At 36.8% G+C, this 20691-nt stretch overlaps 2 protein-coding genes across 2 annotated transcripts in view; one reads left to right on the top strand and one right to left on the bottom strand.

Annotated features, from left to right (window-relative positions):
• The window catches only part of LOC126764121 (putative uncharacterized protein DDB_G0282133), a 193572-nt gene extending 173746 nt beyond the window's left edge, over positions 1 to 19826 (top strand). Inside the window, exon 2 of the mRNA XM_050481918.1 lies at positions 16116 to 19826. Within this exon, the coding sequence (XP_050337875.1) occupies positions 16945 to 17889 (945 nt within the window). The 5' untranslated portion in view covers positions 16116 to 16944 and the 3' untranslated portion in view covers positions 17890 to 19826. The remainder of the gene's footprint in view (positions 1 to 16115) is intronic.
• LOC126764085 (uncharacterized) overlaps positions 1 to 20691 on the bottom strand; it is a 532840-nt gene that overhangs the window by 29628 nt on the left and 482521 nt on the right. The window lies entirely within an intron of this gene.

The raw sequence follows: 20691 nt of genomic DNA, 5'->3' as shown, positions 1-20691 counted from the left end.
TTCTTTATACCCGGTTTCAGAATCTATATTACAAATCAACCAGATGGAAAGACACATGGTGGAACAGCAGTGTTGGTTAGAAAACGATTAAATCACCACGCATTAGAATCTCATGCTACAACGCAGTTACAATCTACAACAATATTCATAAAAAATCGCTGCGGGGACTCCAACGTGACGGCTATATACTGCCCACCTCGGTTTAAAATTACAGACAACCAATTTAAAGAGTATTTTGGAACGCTAGGTCATGTATTGGGGCTCACGACTAATTAATACGAAAGGACGACAGCTATATCAAACTGTTATAAATAGGCACAATAACTTTGCAATAATATCTGCTGGTAAGCCGACGTAGTGATCGTAACAAAATACTAGATTTAATTGATTTTGCTGTAATCAAAAATATAAATAAATCGCATATAACAGCTGATACATGTACTGATCTATCTTCTGATCACTCTCCTGTACTAATAATTATATGTGAACAACCCATATTCGTTGATCCAAAAGTCTGTCTAACCTCTTATAAAACGAATTGGCTAAACTATAAAAAAGACGTAATAGTATTTTTTTAAATGAGTTAAGCCTCTACCCACTCTACCCGGGAAAAACTGGCGCACCCTAGCTAGCCACAACACCAATACACCACACCTGGAGACATATTGGATTTCACCACAGCAAATGTCAAAAGGATCGGATCATCGCTATTATTTACGACACATTCGCTTACACACTACGCCGCGTCGACACATTTCGCATATTTACTCCGACTACAAATCCGCCAGATCAACACAATTCGACCGCATAGTTCTCACGCGCTACAAATATATTTTCGTTTTTCCAACCAGTTCCTGCCAGCATCAATAAAACAACCAACTGCGTTTAATCGAACGCCGCAACCTTCTGAAGGTTTATTTCGATATACTTGTATTTCAACATTTTATTGTATTAACAATATCAAACATTAAAGCAAATCGTACACGAAATTACCCGGGCATTTTCATTTTGCATTTTTGATCGTGAGTGTCAAAGAGTTGGAATACCCTTACAGTTTGAGGGGTTTAGCCAGTATTAATGTTGAGTACAAAATGCAATAAATACAGGAAGAGACATTGACGCAGAAATAAGAGAACTCAATGATATTATAACTAACGCAGCTGTCTTAGCAACACCAAACAAAAACTATAAGCCGCTTGGTCCCAGAAAAATCACTAACAGAGAAATAGAAAAGCTTGTAAATGAAAAAAGGCGTGCAGGACGTGAATGGCAGATAAATCGCTCCTCTTCCACTCAGCTTTAATTGAAATCTGCTGTTCGTAAATTTAAAAAAACGCTTAAACGTGAGGAAGAATTTAACACTGAAATGTATGTAAAGAAGCTGTGTCCAAATTCAAGCAAGCAAACTTCCCCTTAGAAAGCCGAAAAGGCCATTGCCAGCAATTGACTCCAACATGCCTATGCGAGACTTGGGTAAAAATTGGGCTCGAAGCGACGAGAAAAAGGCTAATTGTTTTATATTTGTCAAAGAACAACTTTAAGCTGTCAATCTTTCCCAACACAGCTAACGAGTCGCTCTAGTATTTTAAGGCTCCACCTTCTGAAATTATCAGAATCATTAAACAACTTAATCTAAAAAAGTCGCCCGGACACGATAATATTATACATATTACCCCAAAAATTTAGTTACTAATAATTGCTGTAGAGGTGCTTTCTTTGCTCTTCAATGCAATTCTTAGTTTCGGATACTATCCAATTTCCTGAAAAAAGTTGCAGATTATTTTGATAGATGAACCTGGAAAAGACTTAACACAGCCGTCTTCATACAGACTAATCAGTCTTCTACCATGTATTTCTAAAATATTTTAAAAAGTATTACTATCAAAGATGTCTCCTTTCCTCCACTAAAATAATAGAATACCAACGCACCAATTTGGGTTTCGTGCAAAATACAGCACGATAGAACTAGAATTACTAACGAAATAAGAAAAACATTTTAACACAAGGAGTACTGTTCAGCAATATTTCTAGATGTAGCTCAGGCGTTTGATAATATGGGACATGAAGGCCTTTTATATAAGATTGCAAAAACTCTACCCTTAAAATTGTATAAAACATTGGAGTCTTATTTAAATAATAGACAATTTATGGTGAAAGTAGAAGATTTCATATTTGATGAGCGACAGATAAGGGCTTGTGTATCACAGGTCAATGTTTTAGGCCCAACTCTATATTCATATATACAGTAGACCTTCCAAAAACTAACAATGTATTGACTTCAACCTTTACGGATGACACAGCTTTAGTGAGCCGTAACAAATGCTACATTTTAGCATCAAGAATATTAGCGGCGCACTTAAGTTCTGTCGAAGAATGGCTAGCGAACTGGCGTATAAATGTGAATAAACAGAAGTGTAAGCATGTTGCATTTTCGCTAAGACCAAAAATGTGCCCGGCAGTAAAAATGAACAATATTTTAGTAGCCCAACATGTATGGTGATTAGAGCTGCAAATTTAAATTTGCTTTTGAATAAAAACTCTAAACTTAGCCTAGAAAACAAAGGGCTTTTATACAATGCGGTCGTAAAACCGATTTGAATGTACGGCATTCAACTGTGGGGTACGACCTGTGCAACTCATATTGATATAATATAAAGGTTCCATTCGAAAATGCTTACAACATTCACGTGTTCACCATGGTACATCTTCTTCTTCTTAATTGGCGTAGACACCGCTTACGCGATTATAGCCGAGTGAACAACAGCGCGCCAGTCGTTTCTTCTTTTCGCTACGTGGCGCCAATTGAATATTCCAAGCGAAGCCAGGTCCTTCTCCACTTGGTCCTTCCAACGGAGTGGAGGTCTTCCTCTTCCTCTGCTTTCCCCGGCGGGTATTGCGTCGAATACTTTCAGAGCTGGAGTGTTTTCATCCATCCGGACAACATGACCTAGCCAGCGTAGCCGCTGTCTTTTAATTCGCTGAACTATGTCAATGTCGTCTTATATCTCGAATAGCTCATCGTTCCATGGAATGCGATATTCGCCGTGGCCAATGCGCAAAGGACCATAAATCTTTCGCAGAATTTTTTTCTCGAAAACTCGTAACGTCTACTCATCGGTTGCTGTCATCGCCCAAGCCTCTGCACCATATAGCAGGACGGGAATTATGAGCGACTTATAGAGTTTAGCTTTTGTTCGTCGAGAGAGGACTTAACTTTTCAATTGCCTACTCAGTCCGAAGTAGCACCTGTTGGCAAGGGCAATCCTGCGTTGGATTTCCAGGCTGACATTGTCGGTGGTGTTAATGCTGGTTCCTAAATAGACGAAATATCTACAACTTCAAAGTTATGACTGTCAACAGTGACGTGAGTGCCAAGTCGCGAGTGCGATGACAGGAGATATTTCGTTTTGCCCTCGTTCACTGCCAGACCCATTTTCTGTGCTTCCTTGTCCAGCCTGGAGAAAGCACAAATAACGGCGCGGGTGTTGAGGCCGATGATATCAATATCATCGGCATACGCCAGCAGCTGTACACTCTTAGAAAAGATTGTACCTTCTCTATTTAGTCCTGCAGCTCGAACTATTTTCTCCAGAAGCAGGTTGAAGAAGTCGCACGATAGGGAGTCGCCTTGTCTGAAACCTCGTTTGGTATCGAACGGCTCGGAGAGGTCCTTCCCGATCCTGAAGGAGCTTTTGGTGTTACTCAACGTCAGTTTATACAGCCGTATTAGTTTTGCGAGGATACCAAATTCAGACATCGCGGCATAAAGGCAGCTCCTTTTCGTGCTGTCGAAAGCAGCTTTGAAATCGACGAAGAGGTGGTGTGTGTCGATCTCCTTTCACGGGTCTTTTCCAAGATTTGGCGCATGGTGAATATCTGGTCGGTTGTTGATTTTCCAGGTCTGAAGCCACACTGATAAGGTCCAATCAGTTTGTTGACGGTGGGCTTTAATCTTTCACACAATACGCTCGATAGAACCTTATATGCGATGTTGAGGAGGCTAATCCCACGGTAGTAAATTCCAATTGTTGGGCATGCTTTCGTCCGACCATATTTTACAAAGAAGCTGATGCATGCTCCTTATCAGTTCTTCGCCGCCGTGTTTGAATAGCTCGGCCGGCAATCCATCGGCCCCTGCCGCTTTGTTGTTCTTCAGGCGTGTAATTGCTATTCGAACTTCTTCATGGTCGGGCAATGGAACGTCTGCTCCATCGTCATCGACTGGGGAATCGGGTTCGCCTTCTCCTGGCGTTGTGCATTCACTGCCATTCAGCAGGCTGGAGAAGTGTTCCCTCCATAATTTAAGTATGCTCTGGGCATCGATCACTAGATCACCTTTGGGGGTTCTAAAAGAGTATGCTCCGGTCTTGAAACCTTCTGTAAGCCGCCGCATTTTTTCGTAGAATTTTCGAGCATTACCTCTGTCGGCCAGCTTATAAAGCTCTTCGTACTCACGCATTTCGCCTCTTTCTTTTTCTATCTGCAGATGCGTCTCGCTTCCCTCTTCAACTCTCGGTATCTATCCCATCCCGCACGTGTAGTGGTCGATCGTAACGTTGCGAGGTGGCAATCTGTTTTCTTTCCGCTGCGACACGGCACTCCTCGTCGTACCAGTTGTTCTTTTGCACTTTCCGAAAACCAAGGGTTTCGGATGCAGCTGTACGTAAGGAGTTTGAAATGCCATCCCACAGTTCCCTTATACCAAGTTGTTGACGAGTGCTCTCAGAGAGCAGGAGTGCAAGCCGAGTAGAAAATCGTTCGGCCGTCTGTTGTGATTGCAGCTTCTCGACGTCGAACCTTCCTTGTGTTTGTTGGCGTGCGTTTTTTGCTGCACAGAGGCGGGTGCGAATCTTGGCTGCAACAAGATAGTGGTCCGAGTCGATGTTAGGACCTCGGAGCGCACACACATCTAAAACACTGGAGACGTGTCTTCCGTCTATCACAACATGATCGATCTGGTTGGTAGTTTTTCGATCCGGTGACAGCCAGGTAGCTTGATGAATCTCAGCGACGGAGTCTCTCTCCCACCACGAATCCAACACCAAACTTGCGATCCTTTATATGGCCACTGTAGTAAATGTCACAAGGACCTACTCGTCTCTGTTCTTGTCCCGTCCATCGCATTTCTTGGACGGCGGTGATGTCAGCCTTTATTTTTGCGAGGACATCAACCAGCTGGGCAGCGGCACCTTCCCAATTAAGGGTCCGGACATTCCAGGTGCATGCCCTCAAATCGTAGTCCTTATTTCGTTTTCCATGGTCGTCATCAGAAGGGGGGTCTCTCATCCGAGGCTGCTTTTTCTTTTTCATTGGTACTGATTTTTACGTGGCGGGTCCCAAACCCAGCACACAACCCTATGTAGGGGATGTTTCGCCTTCGCCAGATGATACTTGGTCAAAGACCGGAAGTGGTGAGCTGCTTGAGCCATGCGTAAAAGAATCGTTTCAGGCCTCTCCCAAGTGAATGGCGATCAGAGAACTTTTCTCACTTGCGTGAACTTCTACACATGACTCCATCCTCCATGGTACATGCATAATTAAAATACCCATAAAGACCTTGGTATTCCTATGGTAAAGAGAGAAGTAAGAGAAGATAGCAGAATTAAATATAAGTATATCTAAACTTCGAGATCACCCAAGCCCTTTGGCTAATGCTTTAGTACATTCTTGCGATCAAACACGCCTTAAAAGAAGAGATATGCCTGCGTACTAAAGAGCAACGTATCACCAACACAGCTCAATCACTTGCTTGAGCCTCTGTAGTTTTTAAATAGACTTAAAATTTTATAACTTTTTATTAGACTTAAACAAAGAACAGATCCAATAAATAAAATAATATTGCAAAAAAAAACCAAACAAAAAATCTTCCACTTTCCTGTAAAGGATCCTCATGTAGTCTCATCATATGGCCCAATTTCACTACTTCCACAAATCTCAATACTTTTTGAAAAATTAATTTATCAAAGATTAAGAATTATTTTATAAAGATTAAAATCTATAATCGACGAAAGTTGAACAAATTCATAGATTAACATCCGAAATAAAAAAATGCCTGGACGAGAAAACGTATGATCAGCTGTATTCCTGGACGTTGTGCAAGCGTTCGACAAAGTGTGGTACGAAGGCCTTATGCAAAAACCAAAATCATGTCTTCCGATTGAGTATTGTGCTCTTCTAGAATCGTATATCAACTTTAGATTTTTTTGGGTAAAACAAGGAAATGAATTCTCCAAATTAAAGGAAATTGAAGAAGGAGTTCCTTATCTTAGGTCCACTTTTATATATTACTAGCTGACCCGGCGAACTTCGCACCGCCTAATTATTGGAGGCATATTTAGTAAGTCACAAACACACGACACAATACTTTTTTAATTTTATTGAAATTTGCTGCTTTTAGATTTTTAGGAATATTAAAGAATTATAGTATTGATGCACAGCAAAGAGACGTTAACATTTCAAGTGACATTTTACCATAGACAATTTTTTTTGAGTGAATACTGACAAATATTTTCACTATAACTATCAAACTACATCTGTCGTTTTTTTTTTGACGATGGCCATGGTTAGGAAAAGAAGAAGAACTACATATGTCATCGAGAAAATAAAGATTTCAAACAACTATAATATAGTTATAGTGAAGCTATATGTATGTATATACCTCAACTCCTTAAAATGCATTGTCCGTTTTGTAAAAAGTGGATGGAACGGCAGAAAAAAAATAATAACTGTCCAGATTGTATTAAATTATTATTAAGATGCTGTTACCATAAGAATGTAGAACGAATAATACGCGTGAACAGGGCAAAAATACAAAAATATATATTAAAGCAAAAGCTGCTATCTAAACCAAAACACGTTTCTACAATGCCATCTTCATCATCTGAGGAGACATTATGTGAATAAAATTTATCGGCCGAAGACATACAGGACATTAAAGTTATTGAAGACAGCCAAAAGCCCAACATCAAGAATGTTCTGGTAGATATTGATGTTATTGAAGACAGCCAGCAGCGCAACATTGATAATGTTCTGATCGAAACAGATTTGTCCGAGTCGCCTAGTACGTCCACCATATTATCATGTCCTGGCGAGCCAAGTGGTTCCCAAGTAGATGGAGCCAAGTTGATGGAAATAAAGAGTTACTAATGTACGTTGACATTAAGGATCCAAATGCACATATTATATACATATTAAGTCATTTATTTATATTTATACACTTCATATACAAACATTTAAAAGTTTCTTGGATGTGCTCGTTTCTGGACTGTGAACATGATAAACAAATCTCTGCTTAAATTAAACACAACACAGTTATGATCATATACAGTTAATTAATATAGTGCTTTCTGGTAGACAATATTTTTAGTTTTTTTTTTTGCGGTGCGTAAATAAATAAGGATGTTGGTTTTCCGACACGCGAACACGCAACGTATAATTGTCCATGTGCGAAACAGGGAAACTCTAAGTTTATTCCGCAAACTTGCAACGATTGGCCTTGCGATTTATTTATGGTCATCGCAAACGCCAGACGCACGGGAAATTGCAACCACTTAAAATCAAATGGCAAATCCGTTGGAATCATAGGTATTCGTGGGATTAAGACATCCTCTCCTTTGTACTTTCCTTTGATTATTTTAGCTTCGATGATGTTATTCATGAGTTTCTTCACAACCAATCTCGTTCCATTGCAAAGTCGAGGTTGATTAATATTACGCAGCATGATGACAACTGACCCTACTTTTAATTTCAAATTATATGGTGGTAGTCCAGGCAAGTCCAATGAGTTTAAAAATTCTGTAGGATAGTTGACTACGTCATCCTGGTTTGTGGCCGTGTCAACTGATTTGTACGTAAACAACTCTCCTGGAAGGAAATTCTGAATGGTAGCATTGAGATCATCGACATCTTTGTTTTTTGCTGCCAATATTGGTCGTTCACTTAGCCAATCGTGGTTATTATATTGTTGTTTAATGTCCGCAAAAACACGCTCAATAAGCTCCTTTTTCGATTCTGTGAAGTGACAGAAATCTGTGGGAAAAGTCATTAATCCGGTCGAGCTGTCAACTGCGACCTTACCATTGCCAATATCCAGCAACTGCTTCGAAAACACAGTCGCAGTTTGATCTTGTTGCAAAAACACTCGCATGTTAGTAGTTAATTGTAGTGTCTTTACGTGCCGCCACAAATTTGATGATTTTAGACATGCGTTTATTTCGTCCGCAACAGTCGATCGAGGAATTACTGGAAGAGTCTGACGAAAATCACCTGACAACAGTATCATAGCTCCACCAAAAATGTTTTGGTTATCACGTAAATCTTTTAACGTCCTATCTAGTGCATCCAGCGACCTCTTGTGGGCCATTGTGCATTCGTCCCAAATTATCAATTTGCATACTTGGAGAGTCTTCGCCATAGCGCTATTTTTAGCAATGTTGCAAACTGGCGTTTCGTTGATATACATGTTTAATGGTAATTTTAAGGCTGAATGTGCAGTTCGTCCGCCTTCTAATAAAGTTGCTGCTGTTCCAGATGAAGCCAACGCTAGGGCTACCTCATTTTGCGATCGGATCTTTGCTAATAGCAATGGAATTAGGAACATTTTCCCAGTACCCCCAGGAGAATCAAGAAAGTAAATCCCCCCAGACCCACTGTTTACAGCTTGTGTTAAACGATCGTACGCAATCCTTTGTTCTTCGTTCACTTGCGGAACAGTTCTTAGCTTGAGTATCGTACTGGAGTTCTCTTTGCAACTCATGGTTTAATGCATCTTGCATAGCACGATTGGGTGCTGTCAGGCCCAAACACGACAATACTTTATTTGCCATCAACAAACACATATCTTCTATTATGATCAATGTGTCATTGTAAATCTCTGCCGTAATTTCCAATGTAGGATTCAAAGTTTCACAACGCACGCGATGCAACACATCCTCAGACATGTCATCCCTATATTTCATCCACAAATCATTCGGATTTGAGGGAAAGAATGTCGATGTTATAATCGCAAACAGTGTGCGAATTTGATGCGGCGATGAAGATATCACGGAATCCTTGAGCGTATCATCCCAATGCGAATCGTTTTCAAGCAACCGTAATAATTGACACGCCTCACGGTAAGTCGCACACAGATGTCCATCAACTGTTCGCAATTGTTGAAAAGATGTCGGACCAGGAACATTCACCAATAACAATCTAAGATAATAACATTCATCGTTATTAGGATGTACTGTATATATACGGCCTATAGCATCTGTGGCAAATACATTTTCATATCCTTCAAGTGGTGTTCCTTGTTTACGACGCTGAAAAGACTTTGATGATGCGTTCCATGTGTAGTAGCGCGGCATATCAGCAGACAGCAAAGTGCGAGCGAATTGATCAGTTGCACAAATTGAGAAGAAACCTGTCAATGTGGTCACAGGTGGACGTGCCGCTCTATCCACAGCGTTGTTTGGCTTGAAATACACTCGTTGTTCATTTTCTAAATGAACTGCCAAATGCAATACAGTGGGATGTCTTTCATGAATTGAAAACGAAAATATGCGCCAATTAGCCTCATTGCTGCTTACATAGCGACCCATCTGATAGTGAAACACTTCATCATTTGTGTTTGAACTGTATGGATTTCACAGAGTTAAAAAATTCCACGTTGATGTGAGCTTCAGAAGTTTTGGACAATATGAGCGAGAACGGCACAATCCAACGATTGTCTACATGAAAATCTTGTCCTTTTATCTTGACATCTACAGATCGTCCACCGTCCTCAACTGATCACCGACGATACAATGGGTAATCATCGATTTCCGAGATGGTTTCAGCAAGCAAGTTTCTCGGGTACCGTTTGGAGCATTTGCCGTCGATCATACAGGGTGAGCTGTTGTTGAAAACTCCGCAAGGTCCATGTATCATGTGTTTAGTTACTATCGTATGCAATTTTGGGTCAACCGTTTCATCAGGAATTTCGGCTGAAATAATGGAATCAATTTCTTCTGGCCTTATTTTGTCAACCAACCAGACTAATATATGAGCATGTGGCAAACCATGCTTTGCCACTCAACAGAGTACATCCAACAACGTACTTGGCCATACACACGATGCTTTGTAATGAAATTCATTAAAATTTTTAATTTTTGCTTGAAAAGTCTGGCTGTGATGTCATGCCTATCAAGTGGTGTTTGGTTGTGTAGCAGTTCTTTTTTTATTTCAATCCATTGTGGGTTACAGGTATAATAATAAATAGGTCTGGACGGCCATACCAGCTCGTTGCACATTTACACGACTTCGACGACCTATGTATGTCAGGTCGTTTTCTTTTCCTCGGCATTGTAAGCAGTGAGAAAAAATTCACTTTTAGCAGTATTTCAATATTTCTCCAATTAAATGTTTCTTTTTTTTAACATGAGATGACAAAACCAAGGATGTTAAAGTAGAAGCGCAGCAAAAAGTCTCTAAATTTATTGACAAAACAATGTAACGTTCGGATACACGTGCGTTTTACATGAGATGACAAAACAATGGAACGTTCGGATACACTTATTACTTTCTTATTTCTCCAATTAAATGTTTCTTTTTTTTAACATGAGATGACAAAACCAAGGATGTTAAAGTAGGAGCACAGCAAAAAGTCTCTAAATGTATGTACAAAACAATGTAACGTTCGGATACACGTGCTTTTTACATGAGATGACAAAACAATGGAACGTTCGGATACACTTATTACTTTCTTATTTCTCCAATTAAATATTTCTTTTTTTTTAACATGAGATGACAAAACCAAGGATGTTAAAGTAGGAGCGCAGCAAAAAGTCTCTAAATTTATGGACAAAACAATGTAACGTTCGGATACACGTGCTTTTTACATGAGATGACAAAACAATGGAACGTTCGGATACACTTATTACAGGGCATCTCGACAGGATAGAATTTATAGAAAACTAACTGTTATTGCCATTGCCAAATCTGTATGTGGGCATTTGCTATCATCATATAATCATTTGCGCAAAAGCGTAGGGTAGGTAGGTTCGAGATGATGTAGCGTATGCTTTGAGCTCTTGAAAATTTTATTTTATCATTTGCGAAATGCCGTCGGGTAGGTAGCTGATGTAGGGCACGTTTTGAGCTCTTGAACTCCTTAAATCTTTTGTGTGAAACATAAAAAAAGGATAAATATCCTTTTGTTTACAAATGTATTTTTGGAAAAAATAAGATAATAACAAAGGATAAATATCCTTTTTTACAAATGTATTTCTGGGAAAAATAAGAATTTATATTTTTGGATTACTATATAATAATTGTGGCATAACTTTTATATACCAATTAAAATAATAAATTTAAAATGAGAAATGATATTTTGATTTATGCTTGTATAAGTTTATTAAGTTTAAGACTTCCCAACCCAATTTCCATAATATTTCTATAAATTAACAATATTAAACTAAATATTAAATGTTATTTTGAAAATGTACTTTATTTTTATAATATAACACAACCGTCTTAACTCGCTCTTCTAATTTTCATATTACCGAAATTAAAATGCCGTCGGCATATGTGGAAATGGAATATGTTGCCTCTTCGAAATTTTCATATAAATGAAAACTGCGCTGTTAAACTGCTGAAGAGACAGCTTCTAGCTTACGATATATGGCAAACTATGTAGTATTCTATATCTAGTAAGCAATGAGCAATGTGGAGTCTGCACAGGCAGAGATGCCCCGTTATTATAATAAAAGTATTTTTGAGAGTTGGTAACACTGTAAGGTTGGCACCATCAAACATGTCAACACATTAATTATATTTATATATTTTGAAATTTGAAATTGAAATTTAAATACACGATGTTATGAGCAAAGTTGATATTATGTTGTTGATTCAAAAGTCTTGTTTTAATGCGTTCTTCAATTCGAGTGGAACTGAGAGTACAAATACCGTCAAATGTTTGACAGAAAGTAAGTGGTCAACTTTTATATGGGAAAATGGAATTGTCGTTTTTACTCTTACTCGTAATTTTTCCTTATTTGCTCACCGTTTACACCTACCCTGGACTACGACAAACATTTTAAAACCAAAGTCAGCTCAATCGGCCCAGCCGTTCTCGAGTTTTAATCAGACTAACGAACAACAATTCATTTTTATTTATATAGAAGATGTATACTAGAGACTTAACGTTAGCACCAAACAGTATAAGTGCCACTTTTGCTGACGGCACCGCAATACTATGAATCGAAAAACAGCAGAAAAAGCTGCGCTAAACCTGCAACATGCAACCAACCCTGTAGTAAGTTGGACTAAAAAATGGAGAATAAAACTAAACGGTTGTAAATCGGTTCATGTCAACTTTACAAACACAAGTGTCTTTTATAAACCTATAAGTGTGCATACCATATGCAAATACAGCCAAATATCTTAGCATTACGATCGATACTAGATTACGTTGGAAAGAACATATTAAAATAAAAAGGATTGAACTTAATCTGAAACTGTCGAAAATGAACTGAAATAGTCAAGCCGGTGCGGTCGTATGGTGCGCAACTGTGAGGATGTGCCAATGATAGCAGTCTTAATATTACATAAAGTTTTCAAAACAAAGTGCTAAGAGGCATTGTAAATGACCTAAGGGTGAATACAGTTGCCGAAGAAATAAGGAGCCAGGCAGATGCCCACTACAAAATCCTTAATGCACATGTGAACGTGGAAGCGAAAAAACGTCTCTTAGATACTTGCCTCTCTAGTCGATTATGTCGAAAAACCAACGTAGTTTATTTGGAATCTAAAATATAAAGGATTTCATTATATACCATATATGTATAAATATTATTATTAATTTATATGTTATTTGGTTTTAAGTTATTCACATTAAACTGCTCGATGTTAAAGTTTTAAAAATATTTGTAATAACAAAAAAAAATTTCTTTCCTATATACAAATTTATGTAACGGAATTAAACTTCATGAGTAAGGAAGGCCATATTACGACCAATAGGATGGAGGAAGCCGGCGGAAGCCCGCCGGCAAGCGACGTAGATCAATCATTGGTCAATGATCACTACCGACACAGTGGAAGGGTGGTGTATTGGAGGGTTGCCATGGGTTCTCTAGGTATTCTCGTCTTCCCTGGTTATCTTAAAGACGAAAAAGGGAAGTGGGCTGTAAGCAGTGAAGATATTCTCCTTAATGATCACTTCGCGAGCAATACGTCATCCGGGGGGAATATCCCCTGGAGTGCTGCAGAATTACTGCACGGCCTTTATCGTCAGAAGCGGATGGCATCATACCTACCACAGGTTATTAATCCGACCCAACTTAGCACAGACCAAGTTTATCCCTATAAAATATCAGAAGCTGTTATTTCCGTTCAATGTTCCTCAGATTTAGCGTCGATGCATCCAGGTAACATGTGCAAATCTCGCTGGCTCACCTGTGCAAATAGAATTCTGAGATTATACATTTCTACTGACAAACCAACAAAGGAAATAAAGATTTTGGTCAAGTACATACTTACAGTTTACTCACCTTTGTGGTTCTCAATAAGATTCAACAGTTCAATCAAAGATGGCTCGCGCCATCTCTATGCTGCAATTCAGAGGTCGAGATACTTACCTGTTAAACTGCGAAAGGTTGTCGATTCATCCATTCAACAGAATGCTTTCTTTGCTCTTCCAGAAAACATTCTCCTTAGTATGATGACTGAGGAACGGATACGAGTAGAAGTCAGAAAGTTGGCCCTTGACCGTCTTCTGGCAGCCAGAGAAGCAGAGTCTGAGCCTGTAAATGGAAGAGTTAGATGTAATAAAGTGCCAAAGCTGAATTTCAAAGCTAATAATTATTACGATATGATTAACTGAAAGACTATTACTTTGACTGTTCCACCAGTTCTTTGTTCAGTTTCTAACGAAGAACTCATAAAAGGGCTGTCAAGAGACACTGCAGAGGTATGGAAATTTAGTGAATTCCCCTCTCACACCGTGGCAGTCGAGAGAATCGGTAAACTGGTGACAGAGGTATCTTCTAAAGTTATTGGCCCCCAATCTCGTGATCGTTTTATACGCTCTACACTGAAATCTAGGCAACAAGTGCCAAAGTTTAGTACAAAATCTGATTTTATCAATAAATTTGACACAGATTCAGACTAAAACAAGCCTGACATATGGTTGGTTGGTTGGGTTGCGCTTGGGAGGAACCCGAAGAGCAGTCACCTCCACGCGGTGGGTTCTGGGTGACCAACACAGCTTAGCTGAGAGCTGCAACAATTTTCACCTTGCGCTGTGGCGCGCCGATTTTTTGCTCGTATATCGGGAACGGTTCGTCCTACGGCCATGATCACTTATCCCATTTCGGTAGCAAATGAAGTGACAAATAACTTTTGTTTTAAATATTTTGCCATGAGATGCGTATTTCAGGCGCTAGGTAGACAATTTCACGATTTTAGGCGAATTTCCGAAATTTCAAGGCCGGAGTTGGGGTTGAAGATGCAATCCGATCTCAAAACAAAAAGTTGCATTGGAGTCAGGAAGTACTAAGGCAACTTTTCCGCACTATTAGAAACCCCGAATCGAAAAAAGTCCGGAATCGACCCACCCTAACTATCCGGCTACAACAGGCTGTTAAGGTATCATGCAACTGGCTGGCTGGTGAATCTACAAACAACTTCTCATCGGAGTCATGGACAACTCAAGTATGCAATGCGGAGATAAATCAGGTATGGGGGTCTATTGAATCAGGAGATTATGTAAACAATAGTGAAATTAATTGGCTGTTAGATAGCGGGTGTACAGATAATATAATTAACAATGATGAATATTTTGATACGTTTGAAGAATTAAAAAGTCTTGTGGATGTAAAACTGCCAGATGGCAAAATCCTGAAAGCTACTAAAGTAGGAACCGTCAAAATTTATTTTAAGAACTATTATAACAAAAAACATGTAGATTTAAAAAATGTTTACTACGTTGAAGGGATTAAGCAAAATTTGCTAAGTTTTTCAAAGATAACTAAAAGTTGCACTATAGTAGCAAAAGACGAAAAAGCCAAAATTTATAATTTGACTAGAGAGTTAGTCGTTGTCGCTGAAAAAATAAACAATTTGTATTGTAAAAGTTTTTTATCTAAAAACGAAATCTATGCACACTCAGTTAAATTAAATCAAAAAGAGAAATGGCACAGGGCACTTGGTCATGTAAAATTTCAGTATTTAAATAAATTAATAAATAATAAATTAGTTGTCGGTTTGCCAGATGAAATTGAAAGCATGGAAATGACATGTTCAAACTGTATTAAAAGTAAAATGAGTAATGTACCTTTCGAAAATAATAGAACAAAAACTAATGAAATTTTAGAATTAACTCATACTGATTTGAATAGTCCACACAATACAACTGGTTATGGTGGAGAAAAATACTTTCTCACATTTATTGATGACCATAGTAAACATAGTATAGCACAAGGATATTCTGTGTTAAAAGTAAATCTGAAGTGGCTAATTGTTTCATGGAGTTTGTAAATTTAATAAAAAATAAATTCAACAAGAGAGTCAAGAAAATTCAGTCTGACAATGGTAAAGAATATTTAAACAAAGATATTTATAATTTTATAAGGCAAAAAGGTATAGAGTTATTACCATGTCCACCATACGTCCATGAATTAAATAGAGTAGCAGAAAGATATAACAGAAAGGCTATGGAAGAAGGTAGGTGTTTAATAAGGGAAGCCAACATTCATAGGAGGTATTGGCCGGAAGTTATAAAAACTGAAGCATACTTAAAAAATCGAACAATTGATAACACTGTTGAAAATAAAACTCTTTATGAGATATTTTTTGGAAAAAAACCAAACGTTGAGCATCTAAACATTTATGGAAGTAGAGTCTTTGTAAGGGTTCCTGAAGTTCTAAGAAAAAGTAAATGGGATGATAAAGCACAAGAAGGAATTTTGGTAGGCTACAACGAAAATAGTTAGCGTGTTCTAACAGAAAATAAAATAACAAATGCTAGGCATGTACAGGTAGTTGAAGAAAATACTAAATTGATTTGCTTAGAAAAATTAGATGATCAGAATAATAAAGATGTAGAAATTGGCCAAACTTCAAATGAAACAATGAAAACTAAGACAATTGAAACTAAGAGTTATGTGTACACTATCATCCCAACCAGACACCACACAACAAAATACTATAAATTGGACAAAATAAAAGATTAAAGAAAAACAAGTAAACATTACAAAAAATATAAGATAACAAGTAGAGATAAAGAACATAATGCAAATGTATACAAACATGTTTTGGTCCTTATGTTTGACTATAATGATAACCCAAACATTATCGGGTAAACCCCACAGTCATGTTTGTTTGCATTCAATAGAAAATAAGATTACATTTTACAAATATTGTATTCATAATGCAAATGCATACAAACATGTTTTGGTCCTTATGTTTGACTATAATGATAACCCAAACATTATCGGGTAAACCCCACAGTCATGTTTGTTTGCATTCAATAGAAAATAAACAAAACAAAGAAATAGATTAAGAAAATTGTAATCACTTTAGTAGTTATATAAGCAGAACATAACTTGAAACATCAGAGAATAAAATATAATGTCATAGAAACAACATCATTGGCATTTTTATTCCTCCGCTCGAACAAACCTAAAACTGGCGCAGTCGGTAAAAACAAACTGCAAAGTTGAGCGATACTAAAAACTGAAGTTTTTAAGTTTCGTAAGCTTTAGCAACGGGAAGCAAATCTTAAGATTAGCTCCCATTTTAAAAAGATCTCTTATATATACAAATATATAAGTCGGTCGGCACAGATAGCCAAGTTTAAGAAATTTAAGTTTCTACACAAGTTATCTGGAACGTCGGAGAGCGACTCCGAGGACTACAATTTGTGAAGGCGAAGAATAGCTTCATTCCGCCCATCAACATTACCAGGAAGAGTGGGATTAAAGATTAATGCCCCACACACAGAAGACGCAGAAAGAGCGAAGTGCACCATACAAAGCAACAACAACAAGTTCAGTTGTAATAAAAGAGGATACATCAGCAATGAATCCAGGCGAGCAGCAACCACTTCAGATGACAGGATCGCAAATTTTGAAGGAAGCTTCAAGAATCATGGACTTTGACGGCAGAGATTTATCATCATTCATCAGGGAAGTTGACATGATCCTTCCTTTATTCAACCCCAACCCATCAATGTTGGAATTTGTAACGCAGCGACACGTCAAAACAAAAATTAAAGGAGAAGCAGCAAGTGTCATCCGGCCTTTGGGACCTACACCAACATGGCAGCAAATGAGAGAAGAACTCATAAAGAATTTTGGAGTAAAGGAGTCGTACCACACCCTTTACAATCAGGCGATTGTACTACGAAACTATAACGTAAGTCAATATTTCCAAAATTTAAAAGATATTTTAGATAAACTAAATTTAAAACATGAATTCGATAGGATAAAGCCTATAGAATTTTCCCCAATTAACAACGAAAGTTTAATTCTAAAAACATTTTTAAATGGGATACACCCCAACTTAAGCAGTGTAGTGATTAGTAGAAATATAAGCACCATTAGAGAGGCTTTTAGCGTTCTTCAAGAGACAGGTTTGCTAATACAATTTGATAAAAGACAAAACAATTATAAAAGAAATAATTATAGAAATTTTTCAAATAGAAATTCTTTGTCTCACAATTTTGGCAATTTCAATAATAACCAGTATATGCAAAATTCCAATAATTTTCAATTTGGACAAAATCAGCCGAGAGAATTTCGTAACAATTCTAACCAAAATGACAATTATCAACAATTTAGCTTTGGACAAAGTAGGCAAAATAATTCACAACAATCTAGAAGATATAATTCAGTCCAAAGGAGACAAAACCCCCCGAACCGATGGAAATAGATCACGTTCAAGAACAAGCAAATTTTCGGTTGCCAGCCCAAAACAATCGTTACCGATAATAGAAGTGACCATAAAAAATTCCAAAATTAAATGTCTTATTGACACAGGGTCTACAACATCATTATTGAAATATAATGTGTTAAAAGATTATGAATGCATTGAGCTTGATAAACCAATACACTTTAGCACCATTAAGGAAAATTTTTCCCTAAATAAAGAGTTAGTCACCCCAACCCCAAACGAATTCAATGAAAAAAGTTATATACATTGGAAACTAACCAACATAAAAAATAAAAACTTTGATGCAATAATAGGACAAAATATTTTAAAACCTATTAAAGCAATAATTAACTTAGAAAAGGAGTATGTAGAAATAAACGGCAATAAAATTAAATTTATAAACTCATGCCCTTACAATTACGAAGATATTAATATACTTACAGAATGTAAAGAGAATTTGCTAGATATTTTATCAAATAGTGACATGAATGAAGAAGAAAAGCAAAAATTAGAATACATTCTAAAAGCAAATAGCGATTTATTTTTCCAAGAAGGTAAAAACCTTTCTCATACTCATGAAATTCAGCATGAAATAGTTACAAAAACAAGTAGACCAACTTATAATAAAATTTATAGATATCCCCAAATTCATGAAGAAGAAATTATTAGACAGATGAACGAGATGTTGCGCCAAGGTATAATTAAAGAAAGTAATTCCCCGTACAACTCGCCTCTTTGGATTGTACCGAAAAAGCAAGACAATTCAATGAAGAAAAAATGGAGAATAGTTATTGACTACAGGAAGCTAAACGAAGTCACTATAGATGACAAATTTCCAATACCCCATATAGAAACAATACTCAGCAAACTTGGAAGAGCTCAGTATTTTACAACATTAGATCTTGCAAAAGGCTTTCATCAAGTATTAATAAAAGAAGAAGATAGACCAAAAACAGCTTTCTCTACACCCCAAGGACACTTTGAATTTATAAGAATGCCGTTCGGACTAAAGAATGCACCAGCAACTTTCCAACGTTTAATGAATTCAGTTCTTAGGGAATATATCAACAAGATATGTGTAGTTTATTTAGACGACATCTTAATTTTTAGTTCAAGTATTGAAGAACATACCCAAAATATCACCAAAATATTTTCAGCATTAAGAAAACATAATTTAAAGATTCAGGTAGATAAATGCAAATTTTTCGCGAAAACAACTGAATTTCTAGGTCACACTTTAACAACAGAAGGGATACAACCAAATTTAAGCAAAATCGAAAACATACAAAAACTAAAGTTGCCTACTACATCAAAGCAAATTAAATCATTCCTAGGTATAACAGGTTATTATAGAAAATTTGTAAGAGATTACGCTAAAGTAGCACATGGTTTAACAAAATATTTAAAAAAGGATATTAAAATAAACACTCGCGATCCTCAGTACATATCATCCTTTGAAAAACTTAAAAATCTATTAGTAAGCCCACCAATATTGAAATATCCAGACTTTAACAAAAAATTTGGCATTTCAACTGATGCAAGTGACTTTGCAATTGGCGCAGTATTAACCCAGGACAGTCATCCTATAAGCTATGCTAGTCGAACACTTAACAAACACGAAAGAAGTTATTCCACTACAGAAAAAGAACTACTAGCTATTGTCTGGGCAGTGACATATTATAGACCATACATTTATGGCAGAGCATTCGATCTCTTAACCGATCACCAACCACTTAAGTGGCTCCAAATAAAAAACAAGGGAAAAGACATTAACCCAAGATTGCAAAGATGGTTAATTAAACTAGGTGAATACAATATTAATATAAATTACGTGAAAGGAAAGGAAAATAACGTAGCCGATTTTCTAAGTAGAATAGATAGTAACACAGGCGAGATTCATTCATTGGAAGAAGACAACATAAGCACAAATGCTACAATCCACTCTCAAGAGGAGGAACTAAATGATCATTTTCCAATTTTACACACTATTGTAAATCGCTTCAATACACAAATCATTTTAACAAACAAGAAAATTATGGAATCTGAAGAACTAGGCAACACGAAGAAAATTTTTATTAGCGCAGAAGATATAAAAATAATAATTTCATAGATCTTTGTCGTAAGCACATAAATAGTGGAAAAGTAGGTATTTTTTCTTATTTAACCGATAATCAGTACAATATAGTTCAGCAAAAGCTTATTCAAATATTTAATAGACATGTAAAGTTTTTTAGATGTGAATTCCATGCTAAAGATATGAAAAATGAAGAACAAGTTTATAAACAAATTGCTCAATATCATAAAAATGAAACAGGCCATGCAGGTATTAACGAAAATTATGAAAAATTGAAAAAACTAATATACTGGAAAAATTTGAAAGTTTTGATTCAAAAATATATAAATAATTGCGACGTTTGCAATAGAGCAAAATATGATAGAAAACCTTTAAAACCAAAATTTCAATTAACGAAAACACCATCAGATATAAATGAAATAGTTCACGCGGATATATACATAAATAAAAAATGTTACTTCCTTACTTTTATAGACAAATTTGCGAAATTTGCTATGGCATTTCAGCTAGAAGATAGAAACAGTATAACTATTATAGAAAAGCTTAGATTATTCTTTTCTATCAAAGGTAGACCCAGAATGTTAATATTAGATAATGAATTCAACTCAATTAACATAAAAGATTTTTTTAGGAAAGAAGAAATAGAAGTTCATTTTACAAAACCAAACAGTCATACTGGGAATTCAGATATCGAAAGATTTCATAATACTCTATCCGAAAGAATTAGA

The sequence above is a fragment of the Bactrocera neohumeralis genome, unplaced genomic scaffold, assembly GCF_024586455.1.
Source record: "Bactrocera neohumeralis isolate Rockhampton unplaced genomic scaffold, APGP_CSIRO_Bneo_wtdbg2-racon-allhic-juicebox.fasta_v2 cluster09, whole genome shotgun sequence".
In the NCBI taxonomy this organism is placed as follows: domain Eukaryota; kingdom Metazoa; phylum Arthropoda; class Insecta; order Diptera; family Tephritidae; genus Bactrocera; species Bactrocera neohumeralis.
This window is presented reverse-complemented; position numbering and strand designations above follow the sequence as displayed.